The 24,889-nt window shown below is 39.5% G+C and overlaps 1 protein-coding gene across 1 annotated transcript in view; it reads right to left on the bottom strand.

The window, feature by feature from the left end:
* Positions 1 to 1,449: 1,449 nt before the first annotated feature.
* Positions 1,450 to 24,889, bottom strand: part of LOC126356103 (E3 ubiquitin-protein ligase LRSAM1-like) — a 147,120-nt gene continuing 123,680 nt past the window's right edge. The window contains exons 8-9 of the mRNA XM_050006803.1: positions 19,581 to 19,701; positions 1,450 to 4,915 (exon numbers count right to left, since the gene is read on the bottom strand). Coding sequence (XP_049862760.1) covers positions 4,790 to 4,915; positions 19,581 to 19,701 — 247 coding nt within the window. The 3' untranslated portion in view covers positions 1,450 to 4,789. The remainder of the gene's footprint in view (positions 4,916 to 19,580; positions 19,702 to 24,889) is intronic.

The raw sequence follows: 24,889 nt of genomic DNA, 5'->3' as shown, positions 1-24,889 counted from the left end.
GTGCAGTAGATTTAAACTCTACAAATAAAGGTTTGACCCTTTTTTTTAGAAACAAGGAAATGGCAACATGATCAAATTTATCCCTTCAAGATGGAGCTTCACCATTAATGGAGCAACTATCATTCTTCCATTATCATACAATGGTTGTATTATTATTAATTACAGTAATTTTAGGTTATGCCCTAAGTTATATACTATTTATTGCCTATACAAACCGAAACATACTTCATGGACATTTAATTGAAACTATCTGAACAGCAGTACCAGCAATTACCCTAATTTTTATTGCACTCCCATCACTAAGACTACTTTATTTGCTTGATGATCCAGTAGATGCAATAATCACAATCAAAACAATTGTACAACAATGGTACTGAAGATATGAATATTCAGATTTTATATATGTAGAATTCGACACCTACATAACACGAGAACAAGATTTAGAAAATGACGGCTTTCAACTACTAGATGCAGATAACCGAACAATTCTTCCAATAAATACAGAAGTATGAGTATTAACAAGAGCATCAGACTTTCTTCACTCATGATCAGTACCTGCTCCAGGGGTTAAAATTGATGCCACACCAGGTCAACTAAATCAAGGAACATTTACAATAACCGACCAGGGGTATTTTTTTGTGAATGCTCAGAACTTCGTGGAGCAAACCACAGATTTATACCAATTGTAATTGAAAGAACTTCAGGAAGTTTATTTATCAAGTGATTATCTATGATAATCTAAGTAGTTAGTTAAAGCATTTAACATTAGAGTGTCAATCTAGAATAACTAAACAATTAGTATATCTTGAAACATCAGATAACTGAAAGTAAGTAATGGCCTCTTAAACCAAACAATAGCAAATTAATGACTACTTCTGATGGGGAAATTTAAATCCAGATCCCTCAAATATCTCCTCCCATATGTATAATTCTCCCTATTCATTATATTTTCATCTACTTTAATCCTATTCAATCAAATAAACCTTTTCTCATTTAAACCTAACCTCATTAAAAGAGCAGAAAAAAGATTAATTGAAATAGAAAATCTAAATTGAAAATTATAACAAACTTATTCTCAACATTTGATCCATCAACTAATATCTTCAACTTGGCATTAAATTGAACTAGAACATTCTTAGGATTGCTATTAATCCCATCATTGTTCTGACTTACACCATCATGGATTAATGTTATCTGAAATAAATTAAACTGAACTTTACACAACGAATTTAAAACTTAATTAGGACCAAAATCATTTATTGGAACAACATTCATCTTTATTTCGATCGTCATTATAACACTAATAATACTATTATACATATGTTGTGCCATTAAATGATTTTGGTCCTAATAATGTTTTAAATTCATTGTGTAAAATTAAGTTTAATTTATTTCAGATAACATTAATCGGTGATGGTGTAAGTCAGAACATTGATGGGATTAGCGAATAATCAGACCTTTAACAGTCATAGAAAACATCTGGGAACTATACTTTATTATTTATGCATTACCAAGACTAATTATATTCTTATTATTCAAGGAAATAAATTTGTTCTTTATAAATCAGATTTCCTCAGCTAGAAATTAAAAAACTGAAATTAAATTCCTAGTATTTTTATCCCTATTATCTCTAGGTGGTTTACCATCATTTCTTGGATTCCTACCAAAATGAATTGTAATACAGTCACTATTAGAAAACAACATAACAACCATTATAACTATTATAGTTGTACAAACTCCAATTACACTTTATTATTACATATGTATTAGATTCTCGGCCCTAATTATATCATATACCAAAATTTATGATCTATAAAGATAAAGTCTCAAAAATCAAGACTCACAGTAGGACAGGTGCTTAACAGTAAAGTGGAGGCGGAGTGGTTACAGGGTGTGGAGTGATGTAATGTGCCATCAGTCAGGTGATGCTCTGCGAGGTCAGGGAGAAGATTAAAGTGGGAATGAAAATCTGTGCTTAGGATCAGGTCAGTGATGCTGGCCACAGTGAAAGTCCAGAGAAAATCCCCAATGAGACCAAAGTCAACAAAACGGATGTGGGGGCCATAGATGGTGATGTTGGAACCATTTGCTGTGGTAAGCACGAAAGGGGAGGGAGGGTTGCGGCTGAAAGAGTGTAGGAGCCTGCATGAAAGAGTGTAGGAGCCTGCATGGGAAGATGGACAAGTCCGAACCAGTGTCGATGAGGTATGATATAGGCTGTGCCTGCATGTCGTGTGCATTAGTGGTTGTGTGCGCCATGAGGGTAATAGCCCTGCACTGTGAAGTGAAGTGAGAAAGGGACGGAGGCGGGCAGGTGCAAGGGCACTGGTTAAGTTGGCCATCTCGCTGCTCAGGCATGGCTACTTTGGACTCCGTGTCCCGAGGCACAGGATGTGGCATATTCTCCGGCTGTGCTTCAGAGCAGCTGGGAGACTTGTTGCCATGCTGGAAACAGTCGAGGCAAGAGAAAGCAGGTAAGGAGAATGAGCTGCGGCTGAAGGCAAAATATCAAGGGTTTCGTACACCCCATAGTTGCTTTTTCAGTTATAGTAGATGCCGGGCAGAGTGTGTGTGTGTGTGGGGGGGTTAGTGATAATATCACAAGCTTCTGTTACAACCGTGGGTCTGAGCTGAGCTATGGTAGGGGTGAAGTTCCTTGTGTCACTAATAATTCCTGATTCAGTGGAGATCGCCTCAGCGGATGAAAACCACAGATGCCGGTCATCGGCATTGAATGCAGGGAGGTGGGTGGAAGTTTCACTCGGTTGACTGGTTGGCGCTGGAGCCTGTGCGAGGGGTGCAGCAGTTCTCATGAATTGGGCAAATTAGGTGAGGAACTGATTATAGCTGACTGCCTGTGACTGCATGTTGGAAGGCCCATTTGCATGGCTGTGATCAGAGGGAATGCTTTCCACCACGGAAGGGGTTCTGGAGGTTTGCTCTGTGGGGCCATTTCCTGACATGTGGTGCATCTCAGTAATAAGTGTGGCCGGACAAATTGGAAGAGGGGAAGACAAGGATTGCACGTTTGGTGCTCACGCAGACGCTGTGTGGCACAGAGGTATACAATGGGCACTCTAATGGAGAGAGGGGCTGTGTGAAAAAATTTCAAGAATCAGGGTCATCAGCTTCAGTATGCATGCTGTGTTGTCAGTGTTTACTGCACAGAGCACTTACCACTTAATTTGAAAGGCAAAGTAGTCAGGAGTACAATAGAACAGAGTGCTTAGCTTCAAAATATGCACGAGGTTAGATGTTTTGCCACACCATTATTTATTCAAGCACAAACTACAGATGATCAAAAACTACTTTGTTCAAAATTGTTCAACCACCTGTTTATTACTGTTCATGTTCTTATTCACATGGAATATACTGTGCTGTTTCTGAAAGGTGGCTGACAACAGCTAGGTGTTCGCATTAAAACAACTAGCTGCACATTCAAGTCATACTGATAGGTACGCGACTGGTCCTGTTTGGTAAACAAGACGCCTGCAAGTTATTTGCAAAATACAATGCAATGCGAACTCACTGAGATATGGCCATGCACTGCCATTGGAAAGCTATCAAGTTGCAGCAATCACAAGTGTTTGTACAGTACCTAGGTCCTCATTACAGAACACTATACACTCCTGTCAGCAGTTGCTTATCACAAGTGGGCTCTTTGGAGAAAGTTCAGGTCCAGCTGCATGGACAGAGTCATCTGCTAGGAAAGACTGTGTGGGTCACTGAATTTGGAATTTAGAGGTTGCCGCAATATTTTTATTGTGAAAAGTGTGAATTTGTGGCTTAAGTGTATTTTTTGAGTATATGTGAATGTGATGAGCATGCTTAGAGTCGTGTCAGGTTTGTGTTGCTTATTGGCAATTAAAAGTATGGGAGAGAGTGAAACTCATTGTGGCCACATAGTCTATTCCTCTTACATAGAACTAAGGGGACCACTGAGCTCAACATCACCATCCAACAAAGTGATCATTATCAATACTCTCACTTGTGATCACTTCACTGGACACTGCAGAGAGATAGGAAATTTAACTCACATTATTAGCTCATGATCTATCTTACGTCATGCATTTTGTAATGACAATGTCTTGGAATGAGAAGATTTCAGTTTGTTACAAGGGAAGGAAGATCAGAGTCCAGTCTCTTGTTGTTAAGTTGTCATTTGGGATAGCACTAGCTCCAATGGACAAAGATAAGGGAGGAACAACCATGTAGCAGTGCTGAGAACGCCATTCTGGGATTCAGATGAAGTGACTTATGATAAAAGATAGAAAAACCAAAAAACCCAAATGAGGGTTTGAACTCCATCCTTCCACACAAATGTCGAGAGTGTTAAACACAGCATCACACTCACTGTTAGAATACTACCTAATTTTATTGGATAAATTATTATCTCCTTAAGGTCAGTAAAAATTAAGTTTTTCAATCAAGACTATTTCAGATCTACCGCAAGTCCACATTATTTAATTAATGAGATATTAAAAATTAATTGATCAATGAAAACTCTGGTGAAATCATTTACTTAAAAATATCATTTACAGTTACTTCATCTGATCTTAAATGTGCTATTTGCTTTAGTCTCAGCTTCACCTACAGTGGTGGTGAGACAAGATAGGGAGTAATTGTTATAGTTATTATATTCACATACAATGGAGAAATTACTTTTTCTGTAGACTCTGCATAGCTGTTAATCTTAAATTTGACCTACCAAATGAAATGCATTCCAGAAATTTTCTTAAAGGTTAAAACTGAAAGTTTCAGTTCTTTAGTTTTACCAGAAGTGATATTTTCATTCTTTCTCAAAATTTGACGTTTTTGTAGTTGATACTGCAGCACTTTTACTTTCTGTGCAGAAGTCTCTGTCTTCAGCTGATTTTAGACGGAGAGCCCAAAGTTTCTTCTTGAGCTGACGCAACTGAAATAAAAACAGAAATGAGGACAGGCAACCATTCACCATATCTCTCTCTCTCTCTCTCTCTCTCTCTCTCTCTCTCTCTCTCTCGCCATCACGCACACATGCGCGCGCGCGCGCGCACACACACACACACACACACACACACACACACACACACATCAGCAGCATGCACAGCTTCCACACCCATCCTTGGCCCAACTTGGACTCTGAGATAAAACATCTGACACACATATTTTGAAAGAATGGACGTGGGAATTGAGATATCAAGTTAATTTTCTATGAGAGAAGAAAACATGAAGATGTTTAACAATCACAAGATGAACAGGTAGACACATCATAAGATCTATTTTCTAAGTGTTCAAAAAGATAAAAGAGCTACTGTGACTAGTCTTTGCCTCAAGATTGTTGAAATTTATAATATTCCTTCTCAGTAAAGAAGCAATTATATTGGACAGTCAATGTTGAAATTGTGATATTCCCAACTGAAAACACTAGCACAGTTTAACATCATCTTGATTGACTTTAATTGTAAGTAACCATTTGAATATTATTGGAAAAAAAGACAACATTTTAATTTGAACACATTCTCATGTGACATATTTATAAGACTCACAAAGAGACGGATCAAAAAGTAGTTACTACAATGCCATAGTACCATGAAAAGACAAGGAAAAATACATATGATCATTATGAATGATACATAACAACAAAACAGGAATAAAAAACAATAATTAATTCTCAACACTCTTCCTGAAATAATTTTCTTCCTAATTCTTCAAACAGTTTACAAGTAAACTGTGTCAGTACACCAATAGGTTAATCTGATCTCCCAACATATTTTAATTTGATAGTCTTTCTGATGTGTTGTTAAATGAACTTTCTTGTAATTTCAATATTTTTCTTGTTTCTTGATTTTTTTCTGTAGCTATCTACATGACTACTCTGCAATTCACATTTAAGTGCTTGGCAGAGGGTTCATCGAACCACAATCATACTATCTCTCTACTATTCCACTCCCGAACAGCGAGCGGGAAAAACGAACACCTAAACCTTTCTGTTCGAGCTCTGATTTCTCTTATTTTATTTTGATGATCATTCCTACCTATGTAGGTTGGGCTCAACAAAATATTCATTCGGAAGAGAAAGTTGGTGACTGAAATTTCGTAAAAAGTTCTCGCCACGACGAAAAACGTCTATGCTGTAATGACTTCCATCCCAACTCAAGTATCATATCTGCCACACTCTCTCCCCTATAACGTGATAATACAAAACGAGCTGCCCTTTTTTGCACCCTTTCGATGTCCTCTGTCAATCCCACCTGGTAAGGATCCCACACCGCGCAGCAATATTCTAACATAGGACGGCAGCAATATTCTAACATAGGACGAACGAGTGTAGTGTAAGGTGTCTCTTTAGTAGACTTGTTGCATCTTCTAAGTGTCCTGCCAATGAAACGCAACCTTTGGCTCGCCTTCCCGACAATATTATCTATGTGGTCCTTCCAACTGAAGTTGTTCGTAATTTTAACACCCAGGTACTTAGTTGAATTGACAGCCTTGAGAATTGTACTATTTATCGAATAATCGAATTCGGATTTCTTTTGGAACTCATGTGGATCATCTCACACTTTTTGTTACTTAGCGTCAACTGCCACCTGACACACCATACAGCAATCTTTTCTAAATCGCTTTGCAACTGATACTGGTCTTCGGATGACCTTACTAGACGGTAAATTACAGCATCATCTGCGAACAATCTAAGAGAACTGCTCAGATTGTCACCCAGGTCATTTATATAGATCAGGAACAGCAGAGGTCCCAGGACGCTTCCCTGGGGAACACCTGATCAGCTATAATTCAATGAATGTATGACAGCTTGATTGTAAATAACACAGTTCTGCTGATTGATCTTTTCTAAGGGCATACCAGTCAAAGGAGTAGTACAATCACATGACGAGAGCTCTACTGGTGACGCATCTAGTTGAGGTATCACCACATCATCAGAATCAACATGAGCAAGTAGTGCTTGTCTCCATTAAAGTCTAACCCAGACAATGTAGTTAATTTAAATGTGGAAAAATACGGAAAATTTTGTAGTAAAATGAAATATGCCTATGGCATATTTTGTCTGGGAGCCCCTTTCGAGGATTTCGGTTGCCTGATGCAAGTCTTTTTATTTAATACCACTTTGGTATCTTGCTTGTCACCGACGCAGCTGGAAATGGAACCCAGGCCCCTCGTGCGGCTTTCAGCCATGCTGTCATTGGTTCATCATTAAATCTGCTTAAGTAATTAACAGCAAAATTGATGTGATACCTGAGCTTCTCCTGGCGTAAACTATGTTCAAAGTACTTACGGGCATTCAGCCAGGTTGAATTTTCGACAACTGCCGATATTTCGGCGGATGCACACTCCGCCATTTTCAAGGCTTAACTGCAACGACCAGACGAAGTGCAGAAAACACGAGAGCTCGGTTCTGCGAGTCTAACAGAAAAGATAACACACACCTAAACAAAAGCCACCAAAGATGAACGAAGTCAGAGCTATCGATAGTAAGAAACTATGGACTGGTAGTTGAGGAAACGTTAACTCTGTCCCTATGTTTTTTAACAAGTGAAAGAGCAGGATTCCAGGCCGAGTTTAAACAAAAGCCTCCATCCCTATTCACAAGGTTGCTAGCCAATTTAATTTCAACAGACTCCTTAATCACACTATCCCAATAGCCGGACGTGCATGCTAATATCTCGGTATTATTATACCACATGGGGTGACCAGTGTCCAAACAATGTTCGGCAATAGCAGATTTGCTAGGCTGCTGTAGTCGCGTGTGCCGTTTATGTTCAATACACCGGTCCTGATGGTCTGACCAATGTATGCCATGCCACAGCTACAAGGAATGCGATAAACACCTGCCTTACGTAAACCAAGATCATCCTTAACAGACCCCAAAAGCGCTTTAATCTTAGATGGAGGTCGGAAAACACATTTCACATTGTATTTCCGTAAAATACGACCTATCTTGTTTGAAGAGCTTCCTATGTAGGGAAAAATGGCAATAGATTTAGGAGTCAACTGAGAATTATCATCAGTCACCCGGCGCGCAGTTGGTTGATATCGCAACGCCCGTTCAATCTGTCTTTCACTATACCCATTGTCTTGTTGGTCTTCCTCTCAACGCTTTTCGTGGGGTCAGCATCGATCCTGCGATACGCTGAGTCGGATAATAAACAATTCATCTTTCGTACATAGTCATGTTTGTTCAAAACAACGGTGGCATTGCCCTTGTCCGCAGGTAAAATGACAATGTCCGGTTCAGCTCTGAGAGAGCGTAAAGCAGCCCTCTCCGCTGATGTCACATTGTTCTTGGGTGGACGAGCCCTAGTCAAAACACGACATGTCTCCCTCCTGACATCCTCTGCATCAACAGGAGGTAGTTTGTAAACTGCCTGTTCAATCGAACTGATAAAATCCACTACCGGCAAACTCTTCGGTGTTGGTGCAAAATTTAAACCCTTCCCTAGCACGGATAACGCTGCGTCGTCAAGGGATTTCTCTGTGAGATTTATCACAGAACGTCGGGAGATAGGATCAGCCTCCGAGCCACGGAAACGTTCAAACTTAGCCAGATGCCGAGCAGTGACAGAACGATATTCACAATCAGCCTGAGTCCATGAGGCACCGTCCAACCAATCCCATGTAAATTCAGACAGTTTACTAGCCATCAATAAATGGAAACGAAACAATTCTTTGGAAACAGAGTCCAACCGTCGACGAGTAAAACGAATCCTTTCACGGACGTTCTGTGATAAATCTCACAGAGAAATCCCTTGACAACGCAGCGTTATCCGTGCTAGGGAAGGGTTTAAATTTTGCACCAACACCGAAGAGTTTGCCGGTAGTGGATTTTATCAGTTCGATTGAACAGGCAGTTTACAAACTACCTCCTGTTGATGCAGAGGATGTCAGGAGGGAGACATGTCGTGTTTTGACTAGGGCTCGTCCACCCAAGAGCAATGTGACATCAGCGGAGAGGGCTGCTTTACGCTCTCTCAGAGCTGAACCGGACATTGTCATTTTACCTGCGGACAAGGGCAATGCCACCGTTGTTTTGAACAAACATGACTATGTACGAAAGATGAATTGTTTATTATCCGACTCAGCGTATCGCAGGATCGATGCTGACCCCACGAAAAGCGTTGAGAGGAAGACCAACAACCTCCTGAAGAAAAGTGGTTTGCCACAGGACACTATCAAGAGTCTTAACACCTATAGTGCTGTTCCCCCCAGGTTATATGGCCTTCCGAAACTGCATAAGGAGGGGGTCCCTCTCCGCCCCATAGTCAGCAATATCGGTGCTCCAACATATCGTGTGGCTAAGCACCTTGCTTCAATGTTAAGCCCACAAGTTGGACGTTGTGAACATCATATTAAGAACTCAGCTGACTTCTTACGGCGTTTGGAGGGAATGCAGTTGAATGACTCTGATATGTTAGTAAGTTTTGATGTGGTCTCGCTCTTTACTCGTGTTCCTTTGTCCGGTTAATTGAAGTGAAGTTTGGACTGGAACTAACTAATTTGTTTCAACATGTGTTGACGTCCACGTATTTCTTATTCAATGACCAGTATTACGAGCAGACAGATGGAGTTGCGATGGGTAGCCCGTTATCTCCTGTGATTGCAAATCTGTTCATGGAAGACTTCGAGGAGCGTGCATTGGAGTCGGCGCCATTGAAACCTGCCTGTTTTTTCAGATACGTCGACGATACTTTTGTTGTTTGGCCGCATGGCAGGGAGCATTTGAATGCCTTTTTAGAACATCTAAACTCGATCCACCCCAACATTCGTTTTACCATGGAGGTGGAAGAGGATGGTTGCCTTCCCTTTCTTGACGTTTTGGTTAGGAGGAAGGTGGATGGATCGTTGGGACATGCGGTTTATAGGAAGCGTACTCACACTGACTTGTATCTGCAGGCGGACAGTTGTCATCATCCGGCCCAACGTGAAGGGGTACTTCGTACCCTGGTACACAGGGCACATGTCATCTCCGACGTTGAGACTTTGCCTGCGGAGCTGGCCCATCTTGAGGCTACCTTCCGCCACAATGGGTATAGTGAAAGACAGATTGAACGGGCGTTGCGATATCAACCAACTGTGCGCCGGGTGACTGATGATAATTCTCAGTTGACTCCTAAATCTATTGCCATTTTGCCCTACATAGGAAGCACTTCAAACAAGATAGGTCGTATTTTACGGAAATACAATGTGAAATGTGTTTTCCGACCTCCATCTAAGATTAAAGCGCTTTTGGGGTCTGTTAAGGATGATCTTGGTTTACGTAAGGCAGGTGTTTATCGCATTCCTTGTAGCTGTGGCATGGCATACATTGGTCAGACCATCAGGACCGGTGTATTGAACATAAACGGCACACGCGACTACAGCAGCCTAGCAAATCTGCTATTGCCGAACATTGTTTGGACACTGGTCACCCCATGTGGTATAATAATACCGAGATATTAGCATGCACGTCCGGCTATTGGGATAGTGTGATTAAGGAGTCTGTTGAAATTAAATTGGCTAGCAACCTTGTGAATAGGGATGGAGGCTTTTGTTTAAACTCGGCCTGGAATCCTGCTCTTTCACTTGTTAAAAAACATAGGGACAGAGTTAACGTTTCCTCAACTACCAGTCCATAGTTTCTTACTATCGATAGCTCTGACTTCGTTCATCTTTGGTGGCTTTTGTTTAGGTGTGTGTTATCTTTTCTGTTAGACTCGCAGAACCGAGCTCTCGTGTTTTCTGCACTTCGTCTGGTCGTTGCAGTTAAGCCTTGAAAATGGCGGAGTGTGCATCCGCCGAAATATCGGCAGTTGTCGAAAATTCAACCTGGCTGAATGCCCGTAAGTACTTTGAGCAAAATTGATATCCACATGAAATACTTTTAAAAGGTACAAAAGACTTCTTATAGCTTCTCAGCATGGTGCAGTTCTCTCCTGTGGCTCGTCAGTCAGATGTTTTTCTTTAACTATCACCACACCATGTTCAATAGGTGTAGCCACTGGATTTGAACCATTGAATTTAAAATGTCTTTGAATTTCATATATGTAATTTGATTTGCAAAAATTATCTGTGAACTTATTTTAATTTCTGTTTTTAGCTGTGACATTTAATCAAAAAATATCCTGTCAAATGTTGTTTCAAATATTTGGATCAACTGGTTCTAAATTTTAGCAATGATGTCTGCATTACTACATAACTACTTCATCATCAACAAACAATGCTATAATAATGCTCCTGTCTTCATTGTAAAAAACACAAGGATTGTCATCAGTATTTACAAATTCCAGTCTCTTATTAAACTTCGAAAGTTTCTCATTCCAGTTTTTTGGAATATGTTTTAGGCCATATAAATTCTTCTTCAATTTATAAGTTTTATTTGAACTGTTGTTGAATCTCGCAGGTTGATTAATGTAAATCTCTTACTGCAAGTTACTGTATAAAAATGCTGTCTTAACATCAAAAGTCATTATTTTCTTTTTAATAGGTGCTCAATGACTGAGTAGTAGTCTAGTTGAGTCTTAAAATATCAAAGGACTAAAAGTTTCTGAATAGTCTTGTCCCTCCTGCTGGTCACAACCTCTTGCAGCTAGTCGGACTTCATAGAAACTGTCATGCTTTTTGACACAACACACAATGGCAGGTTAAAGGATTTACATTCTTTGGAAGCTTTACAAGACTCTTAAATTTTTAGGGATTTGTATTCATCAGACACGGCTTTAAACTAATTTTTGTCTTTTATGGAATCTGAAAAAGAAATGTCTTCTTTTCCTATCATGTAAAAGTTTGAATTATTAGTGTGCTGCAGAAGATCCAATTCATAGTCAGTGAATCTGGTAGGTGTCCTAAGTTGTGTCAAACACATATTTGCCATGGGAGACTATATTGAGTTATATAGCAAATGATACACTACAATCTTCAGAGACATCACAGAGTGAATTACCAGACATTTGGTTTTCTTCTACGTACTTGATTTCCTTCTTGTTTCTCTTTTGAAAGTCTTAACTTCAGTAGAATAACTTTAATCTCCGATTCTTTCATAAAAAATTACTTCATCAGACAAACAATGTGTCTTTTCTCAGGGGCATATATTCTGTAAAAGAAAGAATCCGAAGCATATCCAGTGAAGATTGCTTTCTTTCATTTCTTTTTAGGTCTGTCTTCATTTGTGATCATCAATCAGAACAAAGCAGTCACATCCTAAACGTTTCAAATTAGCAATATCCACTCCTCATCCATACCCCACAGCTCAGCAGAATTTTTATTCTATTCATTCCAGTTTAATTTAGCATAAGCACTGCATAATTTAACACTTCGGCCCACAAGTTACCATTCAGGTTTCATGCACGCACTGCTGATCATTCTGACTTCTGTATGCATTTCTCTTACAATACTTTCATCTTGTGAGATCTACATGTGTTTATCCTGATATGGAAAAGTTAAAGTTCATCTAAAACTCTTCTAGAGTGAGCATTCTTGATTTTGGTCCGATTTTCTGGCCTTAAACATTTGACGTTCCTCCCAAAGTAATTTTTAGTTATTTTCATGAAATTTTTTAATTTGTGAACAGTCTGGGCTTTTGTCTTCAGAAAATAAATGGTTCACAAATGGAAAAAAATCATCCTTAAACAACAAATTATACCTTTCTCCTCCTAAGAACATGATATTCGTTTCACACAAGTCAACTTGATTCATATCATGAGCATTCTCAACTATCATTGTATTTTCTGGTTGAGATTTGTTATTTTCATCTTCACGTTTACACAGTGCAATGACTACTCCATTAAACTTCATAAGTGCAACCGCTTCTAATGTTTCTGCTGTATATTGTTTAGTCATCCTCAGACCAAACCAAAAGACGTAACGCTCCAGCACTCACTCCATCCTTTTAAACTCATGGACTGCACCACTGTGCATGCATCCACAGATTCACAGGTGCAAGAGATGTTGATTGGCAGCAAATAAGTGCAAGTGCATGAATTATGTCTGTGGCTGCACAGTTGATCCACACTGGGATATTGCTCTATCACTATGTGCTATACTGTTGTGACATCTAGTAGGTTTATTACAGAAAGTGCCGAATTCCATGACTTATCCAAGCTGAAGCTGCTAAATCTATTAATTAATCTAGTTTTTATTACTTCTTCTTAAACTTTGATTCCCTTTCCAGATTTCTCCTTCACAGCTGGGCCTATGTAGAAATTGAATAACAAGGGGAATAAACTACAAACTGGTCTCACTCCCTTCTCAATTATCATCTCCCTTACACATACTTTGATTCAATATGGATTCAGAAGAGGGAAGATTATAGATGATGTGGTTAGCAGAGCTCTTCAGAATATAGAACGTTTGACAACAGTATATGCAGTCCCACTTATGATTGACGTCAAAAGTGCATTTGACAGTCTTTGGTGGCCTTCAATGTTTGCACACCTTTGAGATCTCAGGGTCCCCAAATGTCTGCAGAAGAGCTTTGTAGAGTACTGCAGTGGACTTAGCATCCAGTAGCTTGTGGGGAAGAGCAAGGTGGTTACCAAGGGCTTTCAGCAAGGTTCCACAAAAGGTCCACTGATCTGGAATCTTAGTATTGAATCCCTGTTACATCTGTTAGATGGGGCAGATTTGCTACTGAAGGAGTTGTTGCATATACAGATGACATCCTAGTAGTTGTGTCTGCAGACTCCAGGGCAAGACTTGAGAAAAAGGCAAATTATGTGCTTGCTCAGATGCAACACTGATGCAAGAGCAATTAACTGACAATAGCTGTTCATAAAAGCACACATACTTCTGCAGGAACATCTTTCTCTGGTCAGAAATCATTCCCCGAAGTTTGACAGAATACCTGTAAAATGCAACACTGTTTGTAGATGCTTAGGCATTCTTCTAGATGAGAAGAGAAACATTCTAGAACATGTATAATCTGTTATTCAGAAAGCAGCCAAAATAATGCTTAAGATTGCCCATGCTGGTACTGATGACTATTAATTATTGATGCATGTGGTGTGGTCATTTCACGAAGCTATCTTCAACACCACTGTTGGCTCCACTGCCAGCGTCTGGGTGCAGCGCCTTAGACTAGGCAGCTACAAAGCAATACTGCAACAAATTCAGTAGAGCATACTTTTGAGGCTCATTGGTGTCTTTCACACTACATCTGTAGAGGGTTTACGGTTGCTCCTCATGATATGTCTGATGGATGTCATGGGGTGTGAGTAATATAATTGTGTGCACAATATCACAGTAATGCAGATTACTGATAAAAAACAGATTTATGAGCTTGAAAGTTAACACTAAGAGCATGCAGGGCATGTTTACAGCGTATTCTGAAGCATTAGGAACAGGCTCAAACTGCGTGACATTTTCCCTACTTGAGGTATGGTGCACCTATTAAAAGGTCAAGTCCATATTCCAAACATCTGCATTAAATGGGTTGTAGTAACACACCAATCTGTGAATGTGAAGGGAAAGGTTCCACAGAACATATAATTCTCAGATGCCCCCTTTTTCAGGTAAAAAGAGACTGAAGAAAATTAGATGGCAATCTGCAACCAACTGTCAGTGACCAAAATCTGTGAACTAAAGTCAGTATGATAGCACAATGGATATCTATACGGCAACTGCTTATCTTTCTGTCTACAAGAACAAGTCAACACCCTTAATATCAAAATAATATCAACAGGTTACAAGAAGGATTTCCTCAATTATGGAATATGATAGGCACATATAAAATTAATTAAGAGAACCTTTAAATACACATGCATATAAATAAGAAAAAAATAAAAAGAAAGAATGCTGTGGCTACCCACACAGATACACGCAGACTCGAGGATTGCTGAGGCATGCACATACCAGTGAGGGTGATGTAGAATAGTGTAGTAACATTAGGTTTAGAAGTAGGTATATTTGTAGTTAGTCCGCAAACCCTGAATTCTTCTATGGCTGCAAGTAACATCTTGGCCTGAGATGCTAGAGCTGGTGATCGTGTGCCTGTGAGGTGTGCTTGCTTGTGTATGTGAATGATGCGTGTCTCTCTTTTACTGATGAAGGCTGTGGCCAAAAGCTTTACGTAAGTGTCTTTTAATTGTGCCTACTTGACATGTCTTCTTTAAGGTAAGTAGCAATCTATCCTTTCCTACAATGTTAATATAAAACAATGTATGTAATCATGATTAACAAATATGTATGACCTGTTTAGAGTTTCCAGATAACAGGTCTAAAATTCGTACCCAATAAACTGAACGGAATTCTTTTTGACTTCCAAGTTTGCTAACTACAACCTGCTTTCTGTACAAATTGTAGATAATCTCTTGCTCCCTGTGTTTTACTGCTGATAACTTCAAAGGCTATAAATGTAGGTTTGCCTTTCTTCAGTCTGTCTTGTAAGATAATTGTAGGATCCATTCTTCTGTATATAATTTGTGTTGGCATTTTTTTATTATCCTGATTGTTGAGTAATGCTCCTGTAAGAACCTAGGTTCTTGGGCATTAGGATTGCTACATTATTTTTGAACTCCAATGGTATTTTGCCTGTCTCCTATATCCTTCACACCAGACCAAAAAGTTTTGTCATAAGTGGTTCTCACAAGGATCTTCATAATCCTGAAAAAAATTTGTCTATTCCAGGTACCTTCTTTCACCTCACACCTTTAAGTGCTCTGTCAATTTATTCTCATGGTACTGCCTCCTTCATGTCATCTTCACACACTTCTACTTCCATTTCCGCAATATTGTCTCCAACTTCCTTTCCTTTATACAGTCCATCTATATTCCTTCCAGTTTCACCTTTGCTCCTCCCTTGCTTGGTATCAGCATCACACCTGAACCTGAGGTCTTGAGTTTCATAAATTGCTTCTCTCTTCTCCAAAGGTTACTTTAATTTTTGTATACACAGCATCAATATTTCCCATCCTTTTAGAACTTTGCATGTTCCTCTACCCATTCTAGCTCTGCACTTGTGCACCTTCTATCAATCTAATTTTTGTAGAGGACTGTATTCCCTATTGCCTGCTTCATTTGTTGGGATTTCCATGTTTCTCCTTTCATCAATTAAATTTTATACCTCATGTGGTTTCAATGATTTCTGCTTGGTTTTACCTGTTTGACTATTTGTTCCTGTGGTCTTCACTATTTCACCACTGAAAGTTATCCACTCGTCTTCTACTGTAATCATTTCTCCTGTTTCAGTTAGTCATTAAATAATGTATTTTTTTTTTTCAAGTCTCAACAACCTCTGGTTGTTTCATCTTATCCATGTCCAATCACCTCAATTTCCTGGCTTTCTACAGTATTTTCATCTTCAATCTGCATTTCACAACAAATAAATTATGGCCAAAGTTCACACAGCTCCTGAGAATGTTTTAAAGTTTGAAAACTGGTTTGTAAAACTGAAACCTTTTGGGTTCTGCGGGTCTCAAATATGGAACCTAACTTTCTGCAGGTAATGTTCTTCCTGACTGAGCTATCAAGGTATAACTCACAACTTAGTACTTCTCTTTAGCTTTCTAAACTTCATCAAAGGTCTCCTGCACACCTCATTAGAATAGCACTCCAGCAAAGAAAGGATATTACAGAGAAGTGGCTTAACCAAAGCATTAATCAGCTATGAGGTTTCAAAAACAGCACACACTCCACTGAAGAGTGAGAGATTCATTCTGAAACAATCCTCTAGGTAAGGCCTGTTCACCAAAATGCTCAAGCGCGCTGGCTCAGCCGACTGCGGTGGCCAAGTGGTTCTAGGCGCTTCAGTCCAGAACCAAGCGGCTGCTGCAGTCACAGGTTCGAATCCTGCCACGGGCATGGAAGTGTGTGGTGACCTTAGGTTAGTTAGGTTTAAGTAGTTCTAAGCCTACGGGACTAATGACCTCAGATGTTAAGTCTCATAGTGCTTAGAGCCATTTGAACCATTTTATGATGGCTCACACCTACATGTCAGCAAAGAGCAACCAGGCAGCTCACTGTGACTAATGGTGGGGTGAAGTGATTGGGACAGGAAAGGAAGAGGCTGAAAAATCAGAATGAAGTAGGTTCACAAGAGGAAAAGTTGTTAACATATATAATTCTACGGCCACTAATGACATTTCCTACAGTGTGTAGCACTTTAGGACACTCACTGATGCATTTTGTGACCAATTTATTTGCTAAGACTGTTGTTTTAATGAGAAATGACAACAAACATAAACTTACATCTCTTTTAATATTCTAATGACGTGAAGAACATTAGGCGACTATGTTTGAAACATGATATTTCTTACAACTGATGCTACCTTACGATGAATGCTGTTTTAGGATGAAATTTAAATTGACATGAACATGTATTTTGTGACTGTTTTACTCAAAGATTAAACATGAAAATACAGGATGTCAATGAACAGGCCTAATCTTGACCATGGCTAAGCCATTTAGATGTAAAAATCTGGATGGAGTCATTGATCAAATATTACTGTGGCTTTTTTAAACACAGGACAGTTAATTACACACATTAATCAGGCACTTGCTTCCATTTGAAAAGTTACATGATATCAGACAACATGCTGTGAACATGGATGTCCCAGAAATACTGGCCATAAATTTGCCGACAGGCATACTTCCTACATATTCTAAAACAATTTCAAGTATTATCAGTCTAAGTTCTTTCATTATCTTTTGAACATTTGAGTCTCAGTGTCCAATAAAGGCTGATATTCTATCACAGTTGAAGACATATTTGACAAAAGCTTAGATTTGGTGGCCAACCATTTCTTTATATAATCTCTTCTCTTCTTCTGTATGATTATCATGTTAAACAGTTCCAGTTTTGGTTCTGGCCAAAAGTATGACATTTCACTATAACAAGGGGTGTACACATGGCAGCTCCAGGCTCCTTATGTCATATGCAGAAAGTCATGGAATGTGCAATGTTTTGGTAGATTATGAACATTAACATGGCTGGAACAGTATGTAGCGAGGACGCTGGTGAGTGCTTCCTCAGATGACATCAACAGCACAATTTTTTGCATTTCTGACCAAGCACCCCACCTCAGAATTCTATGTTGAATGGAAGGAGGTGATTGTTAGGTGCATTATACAATTATATTGGTCAAACAACTTAAAATAAGAGGCCACATTGGTACCGAGAGCATCCTCATCTGTAAAAATAATGACCAGAGGAAAGATTATGATTTTTAATATACCTCTTGTTGAACTGGCCAGGAGAACTGAACTGTTTTATGGGAGTAAAGTTTTCTATGACTTCTTATACAGCAGTTCATATGGAGAACTTTTCAACCATACGAAGCTGAGAAAGTGTGTCATCACAGTGTAAAGAAACAGTCCATAAACGGTTGCAATGTGCTGAGAAATAATGTGTAGCAGATCATAACAATTTATCCTACTTCGCAACAGGTGCATGTAGAGGAGGACTGCACAGATTAGCAGTAGTCATTTATAATATTAAATGAATTCTTTTATTCTGTTAAATAATTTTCAATTACTGTGAGGGTGAAGTTAACATTCAGCTAACAGATAAATCTGTGGTTAGATGATGGGGAGAATTAGATACAGGTTGTTTGCGCTTCTTAGTCCACAATTCTGCCACATTTTAAGGTATCATGACTAATACATGTAATATCATAGATGCAGCAGTTTTATGTCTTCATTTTGTTTTATTTATTGCTTTAGAAGAAGAACTTGACATTTCCTGTTCACCGTGTTTCATTTACTGCCTCATTTTAACATTACAACCACAATGAATAGCCAAAGTAATATCCACATGTAATTATTTTGTTTCCAAAGCAAGCATTTTCCAAGAAAGACAGTCATAGCATGCTACTTTCATAAACAATGGCAGTTGATAACACCATTTCTCTGGTACATACTGTAGTGTCAAAAACTTGTTGACAACAATATTCATACACCTGTTGCTGGCACAATCACTGGTAGTGTCTAATTTAATTATACCTCTGAAAGATTATTATTTAATATATTTAATTTTTTTAAAAAAAGAATTTGATCCTGGTTGTTGTTTCTTTTTTTATTTCATGTGAGGTGGGTGAGTGAGTGCTGCAGTTGACTGGGAACTGCCCACTGAATATCATAAACTGTCCATCCTGTTGCATATGCCATACAGGCCAAAGATGTTGAAATGATGATCTCCAAGATGACACACAGAATTTAACAAGTTAGTTGCGTGTTCTAGAATTTGATCAAATGTGACAATGAGAAGAAGCTCAAGAAAGACAACCTTAATAATACAGTTATGGGTGATATATTTTTACACGATGAACAATATTTCTTCTCCACTTACTAATTGTTTCTTATTTAGGATAAGTACGCTACAAACACCAACCTGTCTGAACTGATTATGTTTTCTATGCTTTCCCTTAATCATTGTGAATAAATGCCACAAAAATTACTTCAAAAATGTCACAGCCAGTGTCTTCACCTATAATTACTCATCTCTGTGTGATGTCAATGGAGAATTAAACTCTTAACATTTGGTCTTTCCTTCCTATATCATTTAATGTGCAAAACAAATTATAGTATCTGGATCTCGTAACTCAACTCTGCGCAACACACTACTATACATTGTGTACTATATTGTAAGTGAAAACTAATAAAACTACTGTTTTACGTACCTTTTGTATTTCATCACTAGCAGTTTTCTGTACTGTGCGTGGTGCCGATGAGGTATGGATGTCTTTGTTGGCTACAGCATCCAGTACTGACAAGATTTCTGACATTTCTTGGGAGATAGACCTATTGAACAGAAAGCTGCAAATTATTAAATAAAACAAATGCTGTAAATTTAAATACAGTTAGTGTTACAAATTTCAATAATGATGAATTATCTGTTCTGTGCTAAATATGCAGATTATGTAATGGCATTGACAGGAACAGATTAAAACTCTTTAAACATAAATTGGTCATGAAAAAACTCATACACAAATAGTTTGAGATCACCGTTAGTGTTAGCTTCCTCACTCTTTCACTTCATTAATTTGACTAGTGTTAGTGTATTTGTTATTTTGTCTCTCATAATAATAACATGACGTATATGCTTATCTGAAGATTGCTGTATGACAGTTTTTTACAAATTCCGGAGGAAGTCTATGGATTAATATTCAAGTGGGATCAGCACGAATACTGATGCCCTACTTCCTTACTGTCAGCTTTTGTGCATGGTTGTCTGCTGGTGGAAACACAAGCAGGAACAGCCTAATATTTATCTTCAAACAGACTTCATTATGCCAGATGTCAAATAAAACACATTAAACATAATTATTTCTTTATTTCACAATAGGCTTGATATGTAGCAAGATGAAATTGCTCCACTTGCTCTGATACCATTCCTAAGATAAACTCTGGTACTACTTTTTCCTTTCTCTGATTTCTTTTATGTACCACATACATAAATAACTCAAAATTATTAAGTTGTAATGTTTTAAACCTTATTGTTCACAGTACAATTTGCAGGCTATTGATGAAAACAGTGTATTTATTTTCTGTAAAACATTTTTCTTTGAAGAAATATTCATAGCAAAGACTCACAAAAACCATGCACAATTAAAAATCTCATTCCACTAACAATAGTTTGTTTTAGTAATGCCTTACCTCATTTGGAAGGTCTGTTTCTGTAGTACGTAAAGAACTGGGCTGTGGTGGCTTCTATGAGGGCACGTGTGTGATTCTACTGATGCCACTTGTGCGTGTGTTCCAATGACTCTGGCCCTTGTCGTATCATCTTTGCTTAGATGTGTTCCATCTAGAATTGTGTGTGGGAGCGGTGCGTGGGACACAGAGCTGAACGGATGTCCCTAGGTACTCGGCAGCCTGGCAATTGCAGTGATCTGAAACTGCTGACCATTGGGCTATAGGGGCCCATGTTTTCCTGCAGCGCTGACCACTGCTACCACCAAGTTCAGCAGGCAAGGAGCGGCTCTCATTGTGTGCAACCTAGTTACCATGTGCATCATTCAACTGTGGTGTGCTAAATACGCTGAGATGTAGTGGACAACTTGTTTGCAACAATGAACAGGAGGGCAGGATTATCTGACACCTGCCTGCAGTCCTGAAGTTATTGGCCTCCTTGTCATTTATTTGTACTTAAAAGATTGTAAATTCTGCCCCAGTGTGAGTTGGCCAGGAATCTGGTTCCTTTATGCCTTCCAGTGATCCCTTTTGGGGCTGTGTGTGTCAATGGGGAGGTTTCTGTAAGCACCATGCTAGTATTTTCCAATTTTAATCTGCTACTTGAAACCATTGTTTATTATCATTGAGAATTTGATACTACTGACTGTACTTTGCATTTGCTGTAGACTTTATGGCCCTCCCTGGAGTGAGTTATTGGATTTGGCCTGTAACTAAAGCTGTGTGCACTCAGCCTAAAGGTACACACATGTGGGTCATGTGTGTGTGCGTATTTGTATTTGCACACTCCCTTTCTCCATGTTGAGGAGCCCTCTGGGTTGTAGGTAAATATTTTAACTGACCATCTGACATTAGGTGCATAGTTTTTTATCCTTTGACATCATCTGTCATTTCTTTGAGTTATTGTAGTAACACATATGTCATTCCTTGAGCTATTATATTAATACTTTTGGTTGTTTTCAGGAAGTCACTACCGACCATGGATTCCACAAGGTGTCATGGGATTTTGCATCTTAAAAGGGAGCAGCTACATTATGAATTAAAGGTTTGTGGCCTGCCTATAGAAGGTAGTGTTCATGAACTGGTGGCCAGGTAGCATGTGTCCATGGACAGTCTGCTGTGCCATTCTTTGGACACCACTGGGGAGCTAGGTGCCTCTTTTTCTATTACTTCAGCCATGTTAGATGTTGTGCAATATAATGTGTCCTTCCCGAAGGGCAGCCAACCCATCTATAAGCAGTCTTGTAGGATCCAGGCACATCTAGCACATTGGGGGAATTGTCTAGTGGATTTCAATCATAAGGATTTCGAGAAACAAGGGATTAAACAATTACTTAATTGGGTAAGGGACTTGCAGGTTGTGGCAGCATCCCTGAGTTTAGAGAGTGAAGGTCTGGGATCGGAGTATGAAGTTTTAAGTCATAATCAGCTCCTTGATGTTCAGCGGTCCAGTGCCTGTGGTCTTGGAAATTTGCCCTCTGATCTCTTTGCCAAATTGCTCAACCCTATTATGAGCCTCCTTACAGGTATATCTGAGTTGTCTAGTGATGATCTGCATCAAGTGCAGCAAGTGATGTGGCCGTTTGTCAGGTTTGAGTCTCATGGTGATGACCTGCGCATACCACACTGTGATCCTTTTGTTGCTTTATCATTAACAAAAGGGACACTGAGTATTTTGGTCTCTGAAACCTTGATGCATCAGTATTCCACAGGACAGCTCACAGCTTGAATTATAGACAGAAAGTTGTTGGCACACATGTACAATTAACTTGAGCATAGATATTATTGGCAGGTATAGGTGTCTTCTAAGACACAGAGCCAGTATGTTGAATGAGTGCACATGGCTGTGCCTGCTCTTAATAAGGGAGTTACTGAATCTGACAGTATCTTCAGTATTTTAGGAGGCATGGGCCCAGAGGATTTGTCTCGCTTGGTGTTTGCACGCCAAATGACTAATTTTTATGAATTTCAGGAATTGCTAGAGTCAACTGAGACACTGACATTTTCTGACGAGCTGCATGGGTCAGATGGAAATCTACCATTGACACCTTCTATTCTGTGAGGTAATAATCCATGGTCCAAATCTGATTGGTCCCATCAGTTGCAAGTGATGTTTGTGTTGCTATGTGAGTGACCACATTGTGCATGAGTGCCCTGTTGTGAGAATCCCCAGGCCTAACAGGTGATTCCCGGGGGATCTGTAAAACGTGTCAGAGGGGGTTACTGTTTAGTTGTATGCATATTTGTGCTATGGAATGATCTTACTTTCCTAATGCTTGTGCCCACTTGGACTGGAACCAGTTTATGTGATTTTAGACTCTGGCAGTTCTGTCTCCTCACTTGATTAGAAATGGTACTTGGAGTTTGGCCACTTGAGTAAATTGTCTCCCATGAGATGTCGTGCAGCAAATGGGCAATAGTTGCCTCTGTTTGGCAAGGTACACAGTAATTTATCTGTTTGTAACTTCTCTTGGCCAATCAGACTTCTTGTAGTTAAGGATTTGGTGATCCCTTGTTGCTCGGCTGCAATTTTATTCAGTCGACCAGGCTGGTCCTTGACTTTGCAAGTGGTACCTTGTTCTTTAAATTCCCCAGTGGAGAAGATAGCGCGATGCTCTTGTCACGCTCCAATTCTCATTAATTCTGTAAGCTACGGAACCAGGGTGTTTGCACTTGGTCATCTTCAGCCGGGACAGGCAAGACAGTTGTTGGACCTGTTGTGGAAGTTTCTTTATCTCTTGTCTGACAAATTGTGTGTTACTAATTTGATTCAATATAATGTTTATCTAGTTGATAATGTTCCAGTTCAACAGACCCCTTATTGTCTTTTGCCGCCTACAATGAAAATTTTGAGGAAGAAGACTAGTGTTATGTTGCAGGATGGGGTGATTAGACCTTCCATTTCCCTGTGTGCTCACCAATATTTCTTGTCCTTAAAGCTAAGGGACAGGACTATAGGCCGTTAGTTGATTACAAGTTCGTAAACAAGGAGGTCACTTCGGAATCTGTCACCTTGCCTGATGTTCACAACTGCTTTATGTGGTTTTCTGGGGCTAGTTGCTTCAGTTTTCTCAACTTGAATCAAGGCTATTTACCAGATTCCATTGACCAAAGAACCTAAGCATCTCACTGCCTTTTGCATGGACAGGAATCTGCATGAGTTTAATAGAATGCCATTTAGGTTGACAACTGGAGCCACTGTTCTTTCTCATATATTAGCTAATGTCTGGGGGATTTGTAATTTGTGTGTGTTTACAGCTATCTTGATAATGTGATTGTCTATAGCCGTTTGTTCAGCGAACACCTTCCTCACCTTGGTCAGGTGCTGTCCAGACTTCGTGCTGCTGGGTTAACAGTGAAGCCGTCCAAAATTACCATCACCAGGTGCCAGATCTCATTTTTGGGTCATCTCGTTTCAGGTGATGGCATTAGGACTGAACAGGAACAAACAATGAACCTCAATAAATTTCCTCCACCTAGGAGTAGAAAGGAAGTGGCCAGGTTTACAGGAATGGCTAATTATTTTCATAAATTTGTTCCCAGTTTTGCCCAACATGCTACTCCCCTTAATAATTTGTGCAGGAAAGGAGAGATCTTTGTGTGGGGAGAAAGGCAGCAGTGTGCTTTTCAGGCTATTAAGACCACCATCACTAATCCTCCAGTATTCGCTGTTCCTGATTTCAACAAGAGATTTATTGTTTAGACTGATGATTTGAACATTGGCATCACCATAGTTCTTTTCCAGGAGGATCTGAGTGAAAGATGTCCTTCACCTTTTGCATCAGGTAGACTGACAGGTCTAGAACTGAGGTATTCGGTGTATGAGTATGAGACCTTGGCCATTCTACTCACACTTGAAAAGTTCAAATTTTCATCTTGAACATAGAGAATTTGATTTAGAAACCAACAATCAGGCACTGAGTTGGTTTCTGGCTAGGCCCTGGAAAACTGGTAAGATTGTGATATGCACTGTCCACATATCACCCTTCCGCTTCAAAGTGCGACATATTAAAGGCTCCAACAACCAGGTAACAGACACGCTTAGTTGCATGTTCGAACAGGAGGATCCAGGACCTGAAGGTGAGGGTGGGGAGCCTCATGATCTTGCGTGCAGAGTGTTAGCCGAAGTACTGCAATTGTTTGGCAGCCTTACGGCCAAGCAGGATCAGGATCCATTGTGGAACCTATTAGGAGGCAACTGTTGCCTGCAGGCTGGGATTTATCTCCCTGTTATGTCCCGCCATTTTTCATTATTTCCATAACTCCATGGTGGGTGGTCATTTAGGCCTTTACAAAA

This window comes from Schistocerca gregaria, chromosome 3, assembly GCF_023897955.1.
Source record: "Schistocerca gregaria isolate iqSchGreg1 chromosome 3, iqSchGreg1.2, whole genome shotgun sequence".
In the NCBI taxonomy this organism is placed as follows: Eukaryota; Metazoa; Arthropoda; class Insecta; order Orthoptera; family Acrididae; genus Schistocerca; species Schistocerca gregaria.
This window is presented reverse-complemented; position numbering and strand designations above follow the sequence as displayed.